The following is a 17,005-nucleotide window of genomic DNA, read 5'->3' on the forward strand; positions in this document are numbered from 1 at the left end:
GAGGTTTTTTGCATTTATTAAGATGATTATATGGTTTTTCTTTTTTATTCTTTTAACAGGATATATTACCTTGATTGATTTGGTGTAAAACCTAGCTTTCCTCCTTGTCATAAACTTCACTTGATCATTGTGTATTTTCCTTTTTATATCTTGTTGGACTCTGTTTGCTAACATTTTATTAAAATTTTTCACATCTATGTTCATGAGGGATATTAGTCTGCAGTCTTATTTTCTTATAATGTCTTCATTATTTTTTGTTTGTTTGTTTGCTGTCAGAATAATCATGGTTTTATAGTACAAATTGGGATGCATTCCCTCCACTTATATTCTCTGGAAGAATTTGTGTGGATGAGCTCATTTGTGTCCTCCCAAAATTTATATGTGAAGCTAACCCCTAGTATCTCGGAAAAAAAAGTGGAAAGTGAAATTCGCTCAGTCTTGTCCAACTCTTTGTGACCCTATGGACTATACAGTCCATGGAGTTCTCCAGGCCAGAATACTGGATTGGGTAGCTTTTCCCTTCTCCTGGGGATCTTCCCAATCCAGGGATTGAACCCAGGTCTCCCACACTGCAGGTGGATTCTTTACCAGCTGAGCCACAAGGGAAGCCCAATATCTCAGAAGATAATTGTATTTGGATAAATAGTTTTTAACTGAGTTTAAATGAGACCATCAGGGGGTCCCAAGTCCAGGGGCCTGGTCTTTATGAGACGAGGGAATTCAGACACAGAAAGAAACAGAAGGGATGTACGTGCACCGAGGAAAGAATCTGTGCGAACACAGCAAGCTGAGGAGAGGGGCCTCAGAATGAAATCAACTCTGCCAACACATTAATCTTGGACTCCAAGCTTCCAGACATGTGAGAAAATGAATTTCTGTTGTTTAAGCAACCCAGTCTGTGGTACTTTGTTATGGCACTCCTTGAAGCCTAATACAGTTGGTATTATTTCTCCTTTAAGTATGTGGTTATATTCACCTGTGAAGTCATCTAAACTTGAAGTTTATTTATGAAAAGGTTTTAAACTACATGCTCTATCTGTTTCATAGATATAGGGGCTATTTCCAGTTGAATGAGTTTGTGTCTTTCAAGGAAATGGAACTTTCCATGTTAGTTGTGGAATGTACTGCCTTGCATTCATTTTAGCACAGAAAAAACGACATAAACATATACGCTGCCATATAACTGTGAATCTGCCGTATGACACAGGGAGGTCAGACTGGTGCTCTGTGAAACCTAGAGGGGTGAGGTGGGGTGAGAGTTGGGAGAGAGGGTCAAGAGGCAGAGGCCGCGTGTGCATCGATGGTGAGTCACGTCGATGTGCAGCAGAAACCAACACAATATAAAGCAATTATCCTTCAACTAAAAATAAATGCATTTTTAAAAGACAACAAAACCATCAGTTATTCTACTGAAACCCTTGCGAATGTTCTGCTGTATATCTTCCCAGATGATTTTTATACAGGTGCCCACCAACTCTCCTCAACAACACCCCACCCTTTTTTTTTTTAACAAAATTGTTATCACCCATAATATCCAGGGTTTCTGTAATCATCAAGTCTTTGAAAACATATTTATGGATGGATGGTTAAAAATTTGCTTAACTAAGTCCTTAATTTGAGATGCTTCTGATTTGGGGGGGGGGTAACATTGTAAAGAATACCACAGTCAGTATTCTTTTTCATCTGCCTCTAGGAACTACTCAGGTTTGTATCTTGGTTTATAGTCCCAGAAGTGGAATTACTGGGTCGACAAGTTTATTCTTGACTTTTCTGATTGAGCGCCCTGGCTGGGAGAGGAGAGAGGGAGGAAGTGCCCATCCTCCCCTCGAGGGACCAGCCCAACCGGTGGCAGCCCGTGGGAGTGTGGGATGAGAAAATGGCCCAGGACTATGCAAAGACTCCCAGGGCACCCCCGCCTGCCCTCCGCCCCAGCCGTGACCTCCTTGGCATGGATCTAAGTGGCTCCCGGTTGCCTGTGTGTGGGCAGCTGTGTCATCAGTATGGACTGGGCCTTACTTCTTGGTTCTTCCTCCTTTGGAGTTGAGTGATATCATTAAGAAGCATCTGCAAAAATCGAAGCAAGAACTGAAGCCAAGCTCCGCACAGGCAAGTGAAGGCAGAGACCAGCTTCGCCCTCCCATCGTCACACTCCGATCACAGGGAGCTCCCGTCTGACAGGGCGGATGCAAGCCCTGTCCGTGGCCTTTACTGGAGAAATGACAGCCCTCTGCTCCCCAGGATCCCTGGCCTGAGTGCAGCCAAAGACCCACAGACCAAAACATGTACAGGTGCCCACAAAAGACTGTATCAGCGGGTACCAGTCACCGGCATCCATGAAGAGATGGGTGATTAGATGCAGTGGGACTTTTCTAGGATAACTTCCTGGGAAAGAGAAGGGTCTAGACTCATAGACAGGAAGCTGGGCAGGGGAAAAGGAGGGGTTTGGGAAGTGGGAAATGGGACCAGCCAGCCCAGTCGGTCTGGTAGAGCTAGAAGTACAAGGCGGAAAAGCCGGGGATGGGGAGGGAAGTCCTGGGTGGGGAGGGGCTCACTCCTGTTCCTCGCCAGCAAGTCTGGGCACATCAGTAGGATCAGATGATGAGAAGGTGGGGGCGCAGCTTGGAGATTTCATTTCTGGTCGAACTCTCCTCGCCTCCCTCCCTGTTCCCCCTCCCACCACCTTAATCCATCTCAAGGCTGGAGAACAGATCTTGGCTCGGTAACACACAGGTTACAAGCTTGAGCACCTGCCTTAAGCCTCACGGTGCGCAACACCCGTGATCTGTTATCATCTGTGAGCAGGACCCTTACTCAGCGACGCCTGGTTATACTCACCCTGCAGCTGAGGACACAGAGGCCCAAGGACCGGAGCTAGCTTGTCAGGATGGCAGAGTCAAGAAGTCGGGGTGCTGGGGTCAGAGCATCTTATCCGTGTAACCGTCCACACTGGGGGTCTCCCAGGGCTCCAGCCCCCTCTGCTCCTCCCTGCTCCATCTTTCCCCGACTTGTGCCGCCCAGCCCCCCACCCCCACAAGAGGCAAGTGGCACTGAGTCCCAGGCCACCAAGATCTCAGCCAGAGGTGACCGGGTTCCCCAGGGCACATTTGGTGATGTGTGGAGACATTTCTGCTTCTCAGAAGCCAGCGGGGGCGGTGGGGGGAGCAGGGCGGAGCGTGTGTGCTGAGTCCCTTCCGCTGTGTCTGACTCTCTGCAGCCCTATGGACCACAGTGCCCCCTGGGAAGCCAGGGTGGAGCCCAGGAAGGCGGCAGCCACTGGGTCTGGTGACGGAGGTAAGGGGTGCTGCCCAAGCCCGCAGGATGCCTAGGATGGCCCACCAGATGGATGGGCCACACGGCAGTGGTGAGGGGTGCAGAGTCGCCCTGCCCCAGATGCGCAGGCTCGCCCTTCCACGTCTGCACTGGAGGCTTCTTGTTGTCTGCCTGCACGCGTGGCCTGCTCCAGGCTCAGCCAGAGGTGGGCACCCGCAGCTTGCAGATGTAGGTGGAGGGTTCTCTGCAGATTCCAGACTAAAGCGCTTCCAGACCTGAAGGGAGGTCCTACAGGCACACGCGTGTCCACACGGAGGGCCCTCCCTGACAGAGCTGCTCCGTGACCCAACCCTGTTCCAGCTCCGTGAACTCTTTTTCTCCTCTTAAGCCCCAACTTCTGGGCTTCCGTATTCGTTTTGGCATTGCTTAGTCAGGAGAGCCCAGGCGGCTCTAGGTAAAGAATCGGCCTGCCAGTGCAGGAGTCATGAGAGACACAGGTTCGATCCCTGGGTTGGGAAGATGCCCTGGAGGAGGGCATGGCAGCCCACTGCAGTGTTCTTGCCTGGAGAATCCCATGGACAGAGGAGCCTGGCGGGCTGCAGTCCGTGGGGTTGCAGAGTCGGACACGGCTGACCAGACTGAGCATGCACACGCTGCTGAGTCAGTTCGGCCAGGATCCCTCATCCTGAGGTCTGATGGGGCTCCTCACCCCCGTCGCTAGGTGACGCCAGCCTCCCTGCCTTCAGCCAGATCCTTCCAGCGGGTTAAGCTAGAATCTCTGCTACTCCTGATGTTTCTTCTTAGTAACTTCCCATCCGCTGACCTCCACCTCGGCTACAAATTCCCACTTTCTAGGTTGTTCTATTTGGGGTTGAATCTGATCTGTCTCCTCCACGGCAAGACTCCATCAGAGCGGTTTCCAGCCTTCTCTCTCTTGGTTGTCGTGGACTTGGGGCGTTGCCGGGGAAGCCTCAGCACGTTGGCCCAGAAGCCTGCTCATCAGTCCCCGGGATGCAAGACTCTCACAGGTTCCTTTGATGGAAAGAAGTTCGATGGCAACTTCTTCCCGGCAAGGCTCACAACCTTCAGCTTCTCTCTACGAGGGCCCTTGGGAGTCAGCGGTGCCTCCACCCCGTCCAACGACCGCCTTGAATAAATGGTCTGCCTGGCTGTGCTTTAACAAGTATTACTGAATGCTTTTCTTTAACTTGTCCTCATCCCTTTCCGGTGAGAAAGGAGAGAACGTGGGCTCATTTCCCTTCAGATGCCTGGGGAAGGGCCAAGTCCTTGTCCAGTACATCCCGAAGGCCCGAGCACCCTGGGGTGGGATGTGACCGGGCAGCTGTGGGCGGGGCGGGGGCGGAGGCGGGGCCTCCTTTTTCTAGGCCATGTGCCACCTGCTTCCTGCCCAGGGGCATTGCCCCGGCACTCCCTTGCCAGTGCGTGGCAGCAAGACGCTGGGGCCTGCTCCCCGCAGCCTTTGGAGCAGATTGTGGACCTTGCGAGCCCTATGTCGCTGGCCCCCCAGGACCCAGAAGATGCCAGATGGGGCTCCGGCCAACCCCAAAGGGTACAGGAAGAAGGGGCTGGTTAGACACCACCCTGGGAGGAGGGGCCCAAGGCTCAGGACCTCTTTAGGAACCTCCAGGTAGGTGCCTGCCTCCCTGGGATGGAGCCCTCGGTGGAGACGAGCAGGGAGGTGGGTGGAGAGCTGGCTCCTAGAACCCACTTCTTCAGAAAGTCTGAGCCTCTGATGATGGCTGAGATATTGCATTTTCTGCACTACCAGAGCCCTTGGGATCCATCAATCCTCATAGGCACTTGAGGCCCAGAGAGGGTAAGGGATCTATTGATGGTCACACAACATTTTGGAAGTAGAGTTGCAGCTAGAACCCAGGGACTTGGGTCCCTTGGCTCCAGGTACAAAAGCCAGCCACCAGGAGGGGTCACGTGACTGGCGTGCGAATGAAAGGGGCTGGTTCTGATGTGTGACCAGATCCAACCCCAAGAGACAGGGAGCTCTCCTGTCGTGGAAGCCTGGTTCGGGGTGGAAGGGAAGGAGGCTTCTTGTGCCTCCTGGCTCTGCATTGCTGTTCGTCCCAGAGGGGCAGGCAGGCGGGAGGTGCGGGAACCCGGGCATCGAGGGGTGGTGTTGACCGAGGATGTAACAAGGCCCAGGAGGGAGCCACCGGCCAGGAACCACATGCGGCGGGAGGGACAGACTGAGGACTGGGCTCTCTCCCCCTCTCAGATCTCGCCTGGGGATGAAGAGTTTCATCATCATCACCGTCCTGGCCGGCAGCGGTGAGTGAAGGTGCTGGGAAACCCCTCCTTCTGACCCCGACTCCAGCCTTTCTCCTGTGACTCAGCCACTGGCCACAGGCTCTCAGACCCGCCGCTGGGTCTCTGCTCCCTGGCTGTGCCGGGCTTCGTTCTCACTGTGGGGCTGTTTACTCCTCCAGCCACCTGTAAACACACCCAAGGCGGTTGGCATTAACTATTTACGAGCCTCCAGGGCGCAGGGTGCACAGTTGAGCAAGCATCGTAAAGTGCCGGTGGTGGCTGGGCGTCAGGACACTTGGCAACACTGGGGCGCTTGTGTACACAGGAAAACACATTTGTGTACACACGCATGTACGTGCAGACAGGAACTAGTGAGCTTGCATGCAGGTATCCGCAGGTCTACGTGTAGGGGGTGTGTCTGGGCACATGGTGATGTCTGTGTTGCGTAACACACGTCTGGAAGATGGGTAAGCACGTGTTCACGGCAGCATGTGCATCTCTGGAGTGTGTAGGTGCATGCAGGGCGCACACATCTGCACATGCATGTGTGGAGCAGTATGTGGGTGTGAGACGTACCGGAAGACGATGGAGGGGGTCCGGGGGCCTCTTCCTTCTTCTTTCTGGAGGGACACCCCCCACCCCCGCCCTGGGCCACCGAGGCTGCTGACTCACGGGCAGGCGTCCTGGTGGCAGGTGCCTGTGTGGGCAGAAGGGAGACTGAGTATTCCACTGGCTGGCCGTCCAGCTGGTCAGCACCCCCGGAACCCAGCCAGGTTTGAGACAAAGAAAGACAACACCAGAACCAAAATGAAGTTAAGTGCGGCCAGACATGAGAAATGGTTGGTTGAATTCAGGCACAGTGGCCTGTTATTTAGAAAATAACCCCTTGAGTCCAGCGCAGCCGAGGGGCCGGGCACAGAGGCTACAGGCTGAGTGAACACAGGTTTTGTTTCTCCTGCTCTGAGTGGAGTGCAGACGTGGCCGCTCCGGGTGTTGCATGTGTGCGTGAGTGGGAGTGTGTATGCGTGTGTATAGGTGTGGGAGGCGAGTGTGGGTCTGTTTGTGAGACCATGTGTGGGTGGGAGGTATTTGTGGGTGAGTGTGCGTGTAACTGTGTGATATATGGAGGAGAGTGTGCGGCGGGTGAGTGTGTGTTTACATCTGCCTGCGTGTGAGGGTATGACGTGTGTCTGTCCTGCATGTGGATAGGTGAGTTTTCGATGAGAACTGATGGTTGAGGGGTCCCGGGTATGGAAGCTGCCCCCCACCAGGGCTAACACCTACAGGATTAGAGGCAGGAGGCCAGGACCTCACAGCGGGCAATGGGTCCCGGGCCCTGGAGGGGAGAGTCTGTCTTACTTATGAACCCTGCCCCTGGCCCCGCAGCACTAATGGAAAAGCCTGCTTGCAGATGGGGGTCTGTCTGACCCCCAGGCTTCTGGGCACACATTTGATTCTGGTGACAAGAACCCTGAAGAACAGAAAGGACTGGGGGAAGCTGATGTTCCTGGGGACCCTTCTAACCCCCCCTCTCTTCCATCATGGCCAAATCAGAGCCAGGCCCCCAGGTCGCAGGGACCCCTTCCTCCCTGCCCCAGGCCCAAATAGTCATTTACAGGCTCTAAACCACCCTCTTAAGGTCGTCGGCCATTTCTCCCCACACCTTTGTTTCCTCTTTCATTTGCTATTTATTCTCTGCAATGACAAAAATCCCAAAGATAGACTGGGAGAGGCAGATGGAGCGGGATTCCCTAAATCAGCTCTCTGAGACGTCGTGGGAAGAGCAGGGGTCTGATGCAAGCTGGGTGCTTGCACTTCCCTGGAGGCTGGGGTTGTTATTCCCATCTTACAGATGGGAAGACCAAGGCCTAGGGAACCTTAGTTCTGGGCCTGCATCTGTCTGACTCCAAAGTCTGTGCCCTTCTCACCAAGACAGTTCGAGGTGGTGGGTTCCCCCATCATCACTAGCAATGTTGGACAGCCAAGTCTCCAGAAGCAAGTCATTTCAGCCTTTGGGATTCCATCTGGGCTCTGTTTCTGAAATTCTTGGCTTCCTCCCTCTCCCAGTGCATTTCCTCCATCAGGCCAGGGGGCAGGGTGGGAAGAATGACTTGAAAGCAGGGGGAAAGGTGCTGAACTAGGCACCTTGCCCTGGGCACAGGTGGAGGAGCCTCCCAGGGGAGCAGCAGGGGTGAGGGGTGGTGAGCTGGCATCCCAGCTTCCGGGGGTCACGGACCTGGGCTCAGGTCTGGGCTCTGCCACGTATGTCCAGGCTGCTTGGGGCAAATTACCTCTCTGAGCCTCAGCTGCTCATCCATAAAATGGGGTAAGACCGGCCCTCCTGCCTGTGTGCGTTGGGAGGGTGTGGACGGCTTCACCCAGGTAAGAACCCAAACACCAGGCTCGACGTTGACTTGTCCATGAGCCACCACACCCGGGAGCCCGGGAGGCAGGGAAACAGGAGGGCAGCAGACGGCCCTGGGGCGAGCAGCCTGAAGATCGCCGGGAAGCCGACTCCATGATTCTGCTGGTATCGGAAGGGCTGTTGCACTACCTGTGAGACAAGGACAAAGGGGAAGAAATGTATACATGGGCGTGTGTGTGTGTGTGTGTGTGTGTGTGTGTGTATGCATGTGTGAGTGTGTTCACTGCATGTCCAGAACACCCAATTGTCTCTGGATTAACCCTGAGATGCTCTGGCCCCAGGCCCTGCTGGGAGCCCAGGAGCCAGGCCAAACCAGCAGGGCCCAGAACCGTGTTCAGGAGAGCACGTGGCATTTGGGAAGCCCCTGGTGTGTCAGGCACTGGGCTCTCCCTGTCTGGGTCCAAATTCTGCCTCCACTGATTTTCAACAATGTCTCCTTGGGCCAGTTGCTAAATGCTCTGGGCCTCGATCACCTCATCTGTAAAATGGTTTTTTTTTTTTAAACAGGACTGCAGTGAGCCCTTGATGGATTCAGGCATGGAAGGGCGTCGGGCAGGGCCCACTATCACTTTATTCTGGGGGCTGTGGGGCTCAGTGTGAGGACGTGGGCAGTGCACCACATGGGGCGCCCTGTGGAGTGCTCCCTCCTTCTCCTCTGCCCTCCTCCCCTGCCCCCTGTTTCCTGTCCCCTGGCCCCAGCCCTGGGGATTTGGGAGGACAGCCAGGCAGGCAGGAGCGGCCACGAACGGGGCCGGGAGCTCATCATACCCCTCGGTTCTGTCTGCCAGTCCTGCCTGCGGCACACAGCAGCCTGCTCAACCTCAAGTCCATGGTGGAAACGGTCACTGGGAGGAACGCCATCTTGTCCTTCGTGGGCTACGGCTGCTACTGCGGGCTGGGGGGCCGCGGCCTGCCCATGGATGAGGTGGACTGGTAGGTCCCGAGAGGCAGGGTTACTCTCAGAACTGGGTAGAGACAGCCCAGGTCAGACCAGCCAATCTCCAAGTGGTGGGGGAAGGCCCTTCTCCCAAGGAGGCTTCTTCAATGAGTTTGTAACCAGAAGCCTGACATTTGACCTATGTTCTCCTCAACCGTCTGGGACGCTTCCTATTCTCCATTTCCAAGGTCCTGGGCTTGGAGGCATCAAGTTCAGTTCAGTTCAGTTGCTCAGTCATGTCTGACTCTTTGCAACCCCTTGAACCGCAGCACGCCAGGCCTCCCTGTCCATCATCAACTCCCGGAGTTAACCCAAACTCATGTCCATTGAGTTGGTGATGCCATCCAACCATCTCATCCTCTGTCGTCCCCTGCCTTCAATCTTTCCCAGCATTAGGGTCTAGAATTTCCATTCTCAGTGGAACCTTTGACCTGTCCCCAAACACACATGGGTTTCCCTGGTGGCTCAGAGGGTAAAGTGTCTGCCTGCAATGCGGGAGACCTGGGTTTGATTCCTGGGTGGGGAAGATCCCCTGGAGAAGGAAATGGCAACCCACTCCAGTACTCTTGCTGGAAAATTCCATGGACAGAGGAGCCTGGTGGGCTGCAGTCCATGGGGTTGCAAAGAGTCGGACACGACTGAGTGATTTCACTTTCACTTTTCTTTTCACGTTCTTTCAAACTCACATAAGATCAGTAATCACAAAGCTGGACAAAGCAAGGGCTGAGACCCCTGCCTCCTCAGACAGGAGGCTCTGTAGGGCAGGACCATGCCTCCCCCATCAGACTGGCAGTTCCTGGAAGCCCTGGCTTGTCCTCTGCTCCTTTCCCTCACCCAAAGCAGCCAGCACCGGGTCTGGTATCCCTGGGGGCTTCATAAATGCATATTGGCTAATATTGCATATTGACGAATGCATATTGCCTGCCTTTCACCAGAGGGGATGGGACAGCCACATCAGCAGTGGCTCCCTGTCCCCCACCCCCAAGCCCCTCTTACTCCTCCAGACGTTGGTCCCTCCCTGGCCATCTTGCACAGCCAGGAGTAGCCCCTTCGTTTAGCCAGTCTCCTCCGCCGTGGGCTTCACCCAGGCCCCTCCCTCCCACCCTGACCCCTCCAACAGCTGCAGCCAGGCCTCCGGGTAGGGAGGGCTGGAGCTCTGGGGAGAGGACAGAGAGAGGGGGTCGTGGACAAGATTCCGGAGCGCTGGCCTGACTCCTTCTGGCTGTGTAACTTCAGGCAAGTAACTGCCCTCTCTGGGCCGTGGTCTGAAGGTCTTACTCGTGAGGGATGGGAACAGTTGATCAGGTCAGGGCTCACTGCCGGCGGGAGAGGGGCCAAGCCTGGCCACATCTGCCTACTCTCCCCTCCCTGCCCCAGGTGCTGCCATGCCCACGACTGCTGCTACCAGAAGCTCTTTGACCTGGGCTGCCACACCTACGTGGACCACTATGACTACACCATCGAGAACAACACTAACATTGTCTGCAGTGAGTGTCCCCACCATCACCCCCTTCCCCCAGGAGAAGCATGAACTGCCAGCCACCACCCTAGCCTGTGCTGGGGGCTGTGGGCAGGGCTGCCAGATGAAATACAGGATGTCCCAGTAATTCTGAATTTCAGATAAACAGTGAAAAGTGTTTTCATGTAAGTTTACACCAACTCGATGGACATGAGTTTGAGCAAAATGCAGGAGGTGGTGAAGGACAGGAAGCCTGGTGCGCTGCAGCGTCACAAAGAGTCAGACACAACTGAGCGACTGAACAACAACAAATATCCCAAATATTGTGTGTGTGTGCGTGTGTGCATGCGTGTGCACACGTGTGTGCATTCGTGCGTGTGTGTGCACATGTGCGTGTGTGTGTGCACGCTAAGTTGCTTCAGCAGTGTCCAACTTTATTTGACTTGATGGACTACAGCCTGCCAGAGTCCTCTGTCCCTGGGACTCTCCAGGCAAGAATACTGGAGTGGGTTACCATGCCCTCCTCCAGGGGATCTTCCCAACCCAGGGATCAAACCCGACTCTCTCATTTCTCCTGCATTGGCAGGTGGGTTTTTTGCTACTAGCATTGCCTGGGAAGCCCAAATATTGCATGGGACATACTTATACTAAATCCTAGCAGAACATTAATTAGTATCAATATAAAATAAAGAATTAGTGTAAGTATACCCCACACAATATTTGGGATACACTTATACTAAAACTTCCCTGGTAGCTCAGACGGTAAAGCGTCTATCTGCAATGCGGGAGACCTGGGTTTGATCCCTGGATTGGGAAGATCCCCTGGAGAAGGAAATGGCTACCCACTCCAGCACTCTTGCCTGGAAAAATACCATGGATGGAGGAGCCTGGTAGGCTATAGTCCATGGGATCGCAAAGAGTCGGACACGACTGAGTAACTTCACTGGTGGTTGTATACTAAAACTGTTTATTGTCTGAAATTCAGATTTCACCAGGCACCTTGCTTTTGTTTGCTTGCTTGCTGAATCTAATAGGCTCTGGCATATAGCCCTGAAGCGATCTGAGGCCCCCATCTGAATACACACCCTGATTCTTCAGTCCCCACTTCAGCTTTGGAGAACTTAGAGGGTGACTTTGATTCAGTGGGCTGAGTTTGGAGTGGGCCCAGTTCTCTCTGTTTTTAACCAGATCCTCGGGTGATTCTGAGACTCTGTAGCAGGCTGTCCTGGGAGTCTGGAGTCCTGTGTTGACACCCAGGTTCGGCCAGCATCTCCTCCCCGTGTGGCCCTGGGCAGGGTCCGTCCCCACCTGGCTTCAGTCTCCCCATGGGTACATTGAGGACTTTGGATGTGAGCAGACCCCCTCCCTTCTAGTTCTCTCACTGGGACCCCAGTAAATGAGGTGGCCCCGTGCTAGGACACCCAGTGTTTCTAGGGATTTGAGATGCTGGAGCCAGGCCTGGCAGGTTCCCTCACTTTACCATGGACTCTCCATGGTCATTCCCTCCCCGAGGGGCGCAGCATCCAAGCTGACAGCCCAGGCATCCCCACTTGTGGCAGCTCCCCTTCGTGGTCCTGCCAGGGTCAGCAGGCATCCCCTGGGCAGCCCAGGCTCCCTCTGTCCCCTTACATTAACCAGGCTGTGTGTCACGCCTCGCTAAGAGCTCACGAGCAACGTCAGTTTTGAAAAAAAAAAAAAAAAACAAAAACAAACTCAAGACTCCTGTTCTCTGGGAAAGAGTCTGGTGGGGACCCGAGCACTTCTGGGGCCCCTTGGCAGCCCGGGGCTGAGAGTTCCTCAGATGCTGCTGTTCAGATGAAGAGTGCAGCTGCTGCTTGATAGAGGAGTCCATTAAGCAGATCAGATCTCCCTCCTCAACCCCTAAGACTGTGCACCAACCTGAGCTGTGGTTTTCACACTGGGTTCTGGAGATTTCTGGGACCAGCAGGTCAGCTGCTGTGAGCGGTGATGGGGGGGTACCTCTGAGTGGTCCAGCTGGCTCTTTGCTGTATTTTATAGCTCAGATGGCTTCTCTTTCAGCCACTTGAGATATTCATCTTTGATAAAGTGTTTCACATCAGAGAAAGGATTCTGCTGATGGAAAGTTTGTAAGTTTGCAAACCACTGGGCTAGTGGGTGGTTCTTGAAGAGGGTTCCCTGAACCTGCAGCATCAGCATCACTTGTTAGAAATGCAATTATCAGGTTCCGCAGACTCACTGAATCTGAATTGCCAGGAGTGGGGTGGGGCAGCCTTTGTTTTAAGAGCACTCCAAACAGATTTCATTTTCCTGGGCTCCAAAATCACTGCAGATGGTGACTGCAGCCATGAAATGAAAAGACACTTGCTCTTTGGAAGGAAAGCTATGATAAACCTAGACAGCATATTAAAAAGCAGAGACATCACTTTGTTGACAAAAGGTCCATATAGTCAAAGCTATGGTGTTTCCAGTAGTCATGTATGGACGTGAGAGTTGGACGATAAAGAAGGCTGAGTGCCGAAGAATGGATGTTCTCGAATTGTGGTGCTGGAGAAGACTCTTGAGAGTCCCTTGGACTGCAGGGAGATCCGACCAGTCCATCCTAAAGAAAATCAGTCCTGAATATTCATTGGAAGGACTGATGCTGTGACTGAAGCTCCAATACTTTGGCTACCTGATGTGAAGAGCTAACTCATTAGAAAAACCCTGATGCTGGGAAAGATTAAGGGCAAGAGGAGAAGAAGGCGACAGAGGATGAGATGGCTGACTGGCATCACCAACTCAACAGACATGAATTTGAGCAAGCTCCTGGAGATAGTGAAGGACAAGGAAGCCTGGCGTGCTGCCGTCTGTGGGGTCACAAAGAGTCAGACACAACTTAGTGGCGGATCAGTGACAAGCAGTCTATCCTAAAGCTCACCTGAGCTGAGAACTCAAGGGTAGATGATTTCTGAAGGCCAATAATAACAACGTTTGCTCCATGGGAGGCACTGGGCTAAGCTCTGCACAAGTGTTTTGCTCCCTCCATCCTTACCACAGCGCCCTCCAGAGTGGGGGTGCTGGGATTCTGGGCTTGAAGAGGGAGCCTGTGATGGTAGAAAGTGGAGAGGGGGTGGGGTGGAGATGGGGGGGTGGGGCGGTTAGTTCCTGACACCTGAGTTTCTACCCCAGCTCAGCCCCGGGTTTGCTGGGTGACTTAGGCAAACCACACCCCATCCTGAGCCTCAGTTTCCCCAACTCAACACTGTCCAGTTGGGCTTCCATGGTTCTCTGTTTCCCACACGTCAGGGGCACCTGGAGGGCTGGGGATGCAAGAGGCTGGGCCCCGGCCCTGACCTCCTGTGCCTGCAGGCCCAGGGTGGGCCCCCCGGACTATGGTGCAGCCAGCCCGGGACCACTTTCGGGGGCCCCCTGTGACCTCGGGGTCCGCACGCTCCACTCTCCACAGGCGAGCTCAACCAGACGGAGTGTGACAAGCAGACGTGTGAGTGTGACAGGAGCGTGGCTCTGTGCTTCCGGAAGCAGATATACAGGGAGGAGCACCGCAACTATCTCAACATCTACTGCCAGGGCCCCACGCCCAGCTGCAGCGTCTACGAGCCGCCCCCCGCGCCTCCCTAGGTCCCCCGGGGGCTGGCGGGGGGCCGGGAGGGGGCTCTGGCTCTAGGGGCCAGGTGGATGGAGCAGGCAGACGTGGGGGTGGATCGGGAGCCCCCGGCTGCGTCTGGCCGCCTCATGCCAGGAGCCCTCCAGCGAGACTGGCCCCAGAAGAATAGGAAAGGTCTGGGTCCTGGTCCTGGCCACCAGGCTCCTCCAGCCCAGCCCTGGGTGTGGCTTTGTCCTGGACATGGCAGGGGGCACATGCCTTGTTGGGGTCTCTCCCAAGCGTGGAAGAGATTGGGGGCCTCCGAGAGGGGCCTCTCGCTGACTGAGCCAGGCATGAAAGGGTGGATCCCAGGGTCTTCAAGACCTAGGCCTGCGGCAGCCAGCACAGGCCCAGAGCTCACTGTGTCCTAGGAGCAGGCTCCCAGGCAGACAGAGTGCTGGTCACAGGTCTGGGTTCTGGGGGCCCCTCGGCTGCTCCCGCAGGACTAGTCGGGGTGATCCATGCTTTGGGGGCCTCCAGAGCCCCGTTAGAGAGCATCCTGGCCTCCCTCGAGTTGGCACACGTTTCCCGGCCCAGATCGGATGGTCAGAGGGCTTGTGTCCCAGCCCCAAAATCCAGCCTCAGTGACCCAAAGAGCCTCCGAGCAGGCTCCTGGGCCCTGACAGAACCCACATGCACCCCGCCCCGCCCCAGCTCCACAGGGACCCAGATGGGGGCACACACAAATGTGCTCCCCTGGGCATGCCATCCTGCCTCTCCCGCCGACCCACTCAGGTCAGAGGAGCAGCCTGGCCACAGCCCCGCAGCCCTGACCAGCTCTGAGGAGGCCCCGACCCCAGCGCCCCAGGTCCCTGACAACACACAGGCCAGGGGGTCCCGGCCCAGACGGCCAGGTGTCCCCCGCGCCTGCCCCCACGCAGCAGCCAGGCTGGGGGTGGAATGCGCCAGAAGCCTCTCTCCCTGGACAAGGAGGGACAAGGCCATAGCCTCAACTCCGAATCCCCCTGGTGCAGAGGGCGCGGAGAGCCAGAACCCAGCTCAGGGAAGAGGACACGGAGGCAGGAGGGACCAGGGCCAGGCAGAAGGCCATGGGGAAGATTCAAGAAGGGGTAGACAGGGAACAGGATGAGGACAGGGAAGGGAGGGGGGAGCGGGGAGACACGGCGGGGACCAGACTCCAGACCAGAGCGGTCTTGGCAGGAGAAGGGGGTGGAGGAGCCTTGGGGATGGGGGACCCCCTCGGGCCCAGGTTCCCGCTGGGGCCCAGGAGACCGCGGGCCGGGGGGAGGAGGGTCAAGCCTGGCAGGCCGCCCCCTGACGCTGCTCCAGCCCTTCTGTCTCCCCAGGTACGCCTTCCTTGCCTGCCCTGCTGACCTCAGGTGTCAGCGGCCTCCGGGCGCCCAGGGTGCCCCAACACATCCCGCCTCCTGTCTTTGGCGTCAACCCCGAGGGGCCCAGTGGTGCAGCGCTGTGACCCCAGGGATGCTCAGAACATCCACCAGGAATCTCAGCCCTCCCCAGTTCCCCGAGGACTTACAGTCCCCAGGGGAGGGCTGTGGGAGTGGCGAGAATGTCTACAAAAAACCACGACAGGACTGGACAGAGCCCCAATGAGCCGCATCTTCTAGGACACCTGCCCCGGGGGCTGGGGTCAGCACTCAGTGTGGGACCACCGCTCACCCCCTGACGGCTGTGGTCCCGCGCCTGCCCTGACCCCATCTGTGCAGTCGCCAAGGTCCTCCCAGGAGCCCACCTTCTCCTCCTCGTTCTGGGCTGACCCCCGACTTCTCTGAGCTGAATCTCTGCCCCTGCCACCCCCCCCCAACACCAGGCAGGGATGGAGTCAGGATGGGGAGCACCCCCCAGAGGTGGGGACCACAGAGGCCTGGGCCCCTTACCCACGGGAGCCCTGGCTGTGCCCCTCCACACACAAACACACCCTCACCCTCCTGAAAGTCCGGGTGTTGGGAGGCGATTCTGCTGCTAAGGGGTTCTGCCTGCCCCCTAACCTCACCCCAGGCTCTCCCAGGTGCTGCGACCCCAAGAGACTGTTCACAGGACCCGACACCCCCTCCTCAACCTAATAAAGGCCTCCTTCCTTAACTCCTTGCTGCTGGATCCTCCCTGGCAGGGCACCCACTAGCCAGGCATCGGGGGAAAGCAAGCGACTCCCTGCCAGGTCTCCAGCTCTGGGGAAAATGGGCTCCCTGGTGCCCAGCGGTGGGCATGTCCTGCCCCCTTCCTGCCCCTGGCCTGACAGAAGCAGCCACCCTCCAGCACAGGCGCAAGTGTCGGGAGGGTTGGAAAGTAGAGCTGTGGTCCAGTGATCAGACAGCGCGAGCAGCCAGTGGGCTGAGAGCTTGCCCGGCGTCCACTCCATGATGCTCTCCGTCCATCCCATCTTTTTTTCTGCTGGAGAACCGAGGCCCAGAGAGGGCGGGTAACTTGCCCAAAGTCACCCAGGCCGTTAGTAATGGTGCTGGGTTCTGAATCCTCAGCCTCTGACTTTTCACGTCACCTCCTTGCCCCTTCTTAACGAGGACTCGGGCCGCTGGGGCCAGTGGGACAAGTGACTTAAAGTCCAGCAGGGTGCCAGCTCCAGGGTCCTGGCTTGACCCCTTACCTGTGAGGGGCATCAGTTTCCCCAAGTGCTGAGAGACCAGAGCAGCTGTTTCAGAGGCTCCCCAAAGCTGCGGATTTTCCTGGGACACCCAGGGGTGACCTCTGGGGAAGGGGAGGCTGAGCAGGCAGGAGTTGGAGGCCTCCTACTCATCCTTCCATGAGCAGCCCTGCTTTTCCTGCGGTACCTACTGCCCCTTCACACGAGCTACTGCAAGGAGAAAAGGGACTCTTTGGTCAAAAGGTTGAAAAGCCTTGGATGTGGTCATCCACTGATTGGTTCATTCATTCAGTGAACCTGTCCTGGGGGTCTCCTATGGACCAGACTGGGCTTCACAGTAGACACCGCTGATCAGACACAGCCCTTGCCCACAGGAAGCCCACAGCCTGGGGCTGGAGGCAGACACGTGGACCGACAGCCTTGAC

General features: G+C 56.0%; 1 protein-coding gene across 1 annotated transcript; it reads left to right on the plus strand.

The window, feature by feature from the left end:
* The first annotated feature begins 5,490 nt into the window (after nt 1–5,490).
* Nucleotides 5,491–13,974, plus strand: PLA2G2F (phospholipase A2 group IIF). Its single transcript, XM_020899177.2, has 4 exons — nt 5,491–5,574; nt 8,767–8,911; nt 10,293–10,402; nt 13,802–13,974. The coding sequence occupies exons 1-4, from the start codon at nt 5,535–5,537 to the stop codon at nt 13,972–13,974; spliced, it is 468 nt and encodes a 155-aa protein (XP_020754836.2). The 5' UTR covers nt 5,491–5,534.
* The last annotated feature ends 3,031 nt before the right edge of the window (nt 13,975–17,005 follow it).

The sequence above is a fragment of the Odocoileus virginianus genome, chromosome 30, assembly GCF_023699985.2.
Source record: "Odocoileus virginianus isolate 20LAN1187 ecotype Illinois chromosome 30, Ovbor_1.2, whole genome shotgun sequence".
In the NCBI taxonomy this organism is placed as follows: Eukaryota; Metazoa; Chordata; class Mammalia; order Artiodactyla; family Cervidae; genus Odocoileus; species Odocoileus virginianus.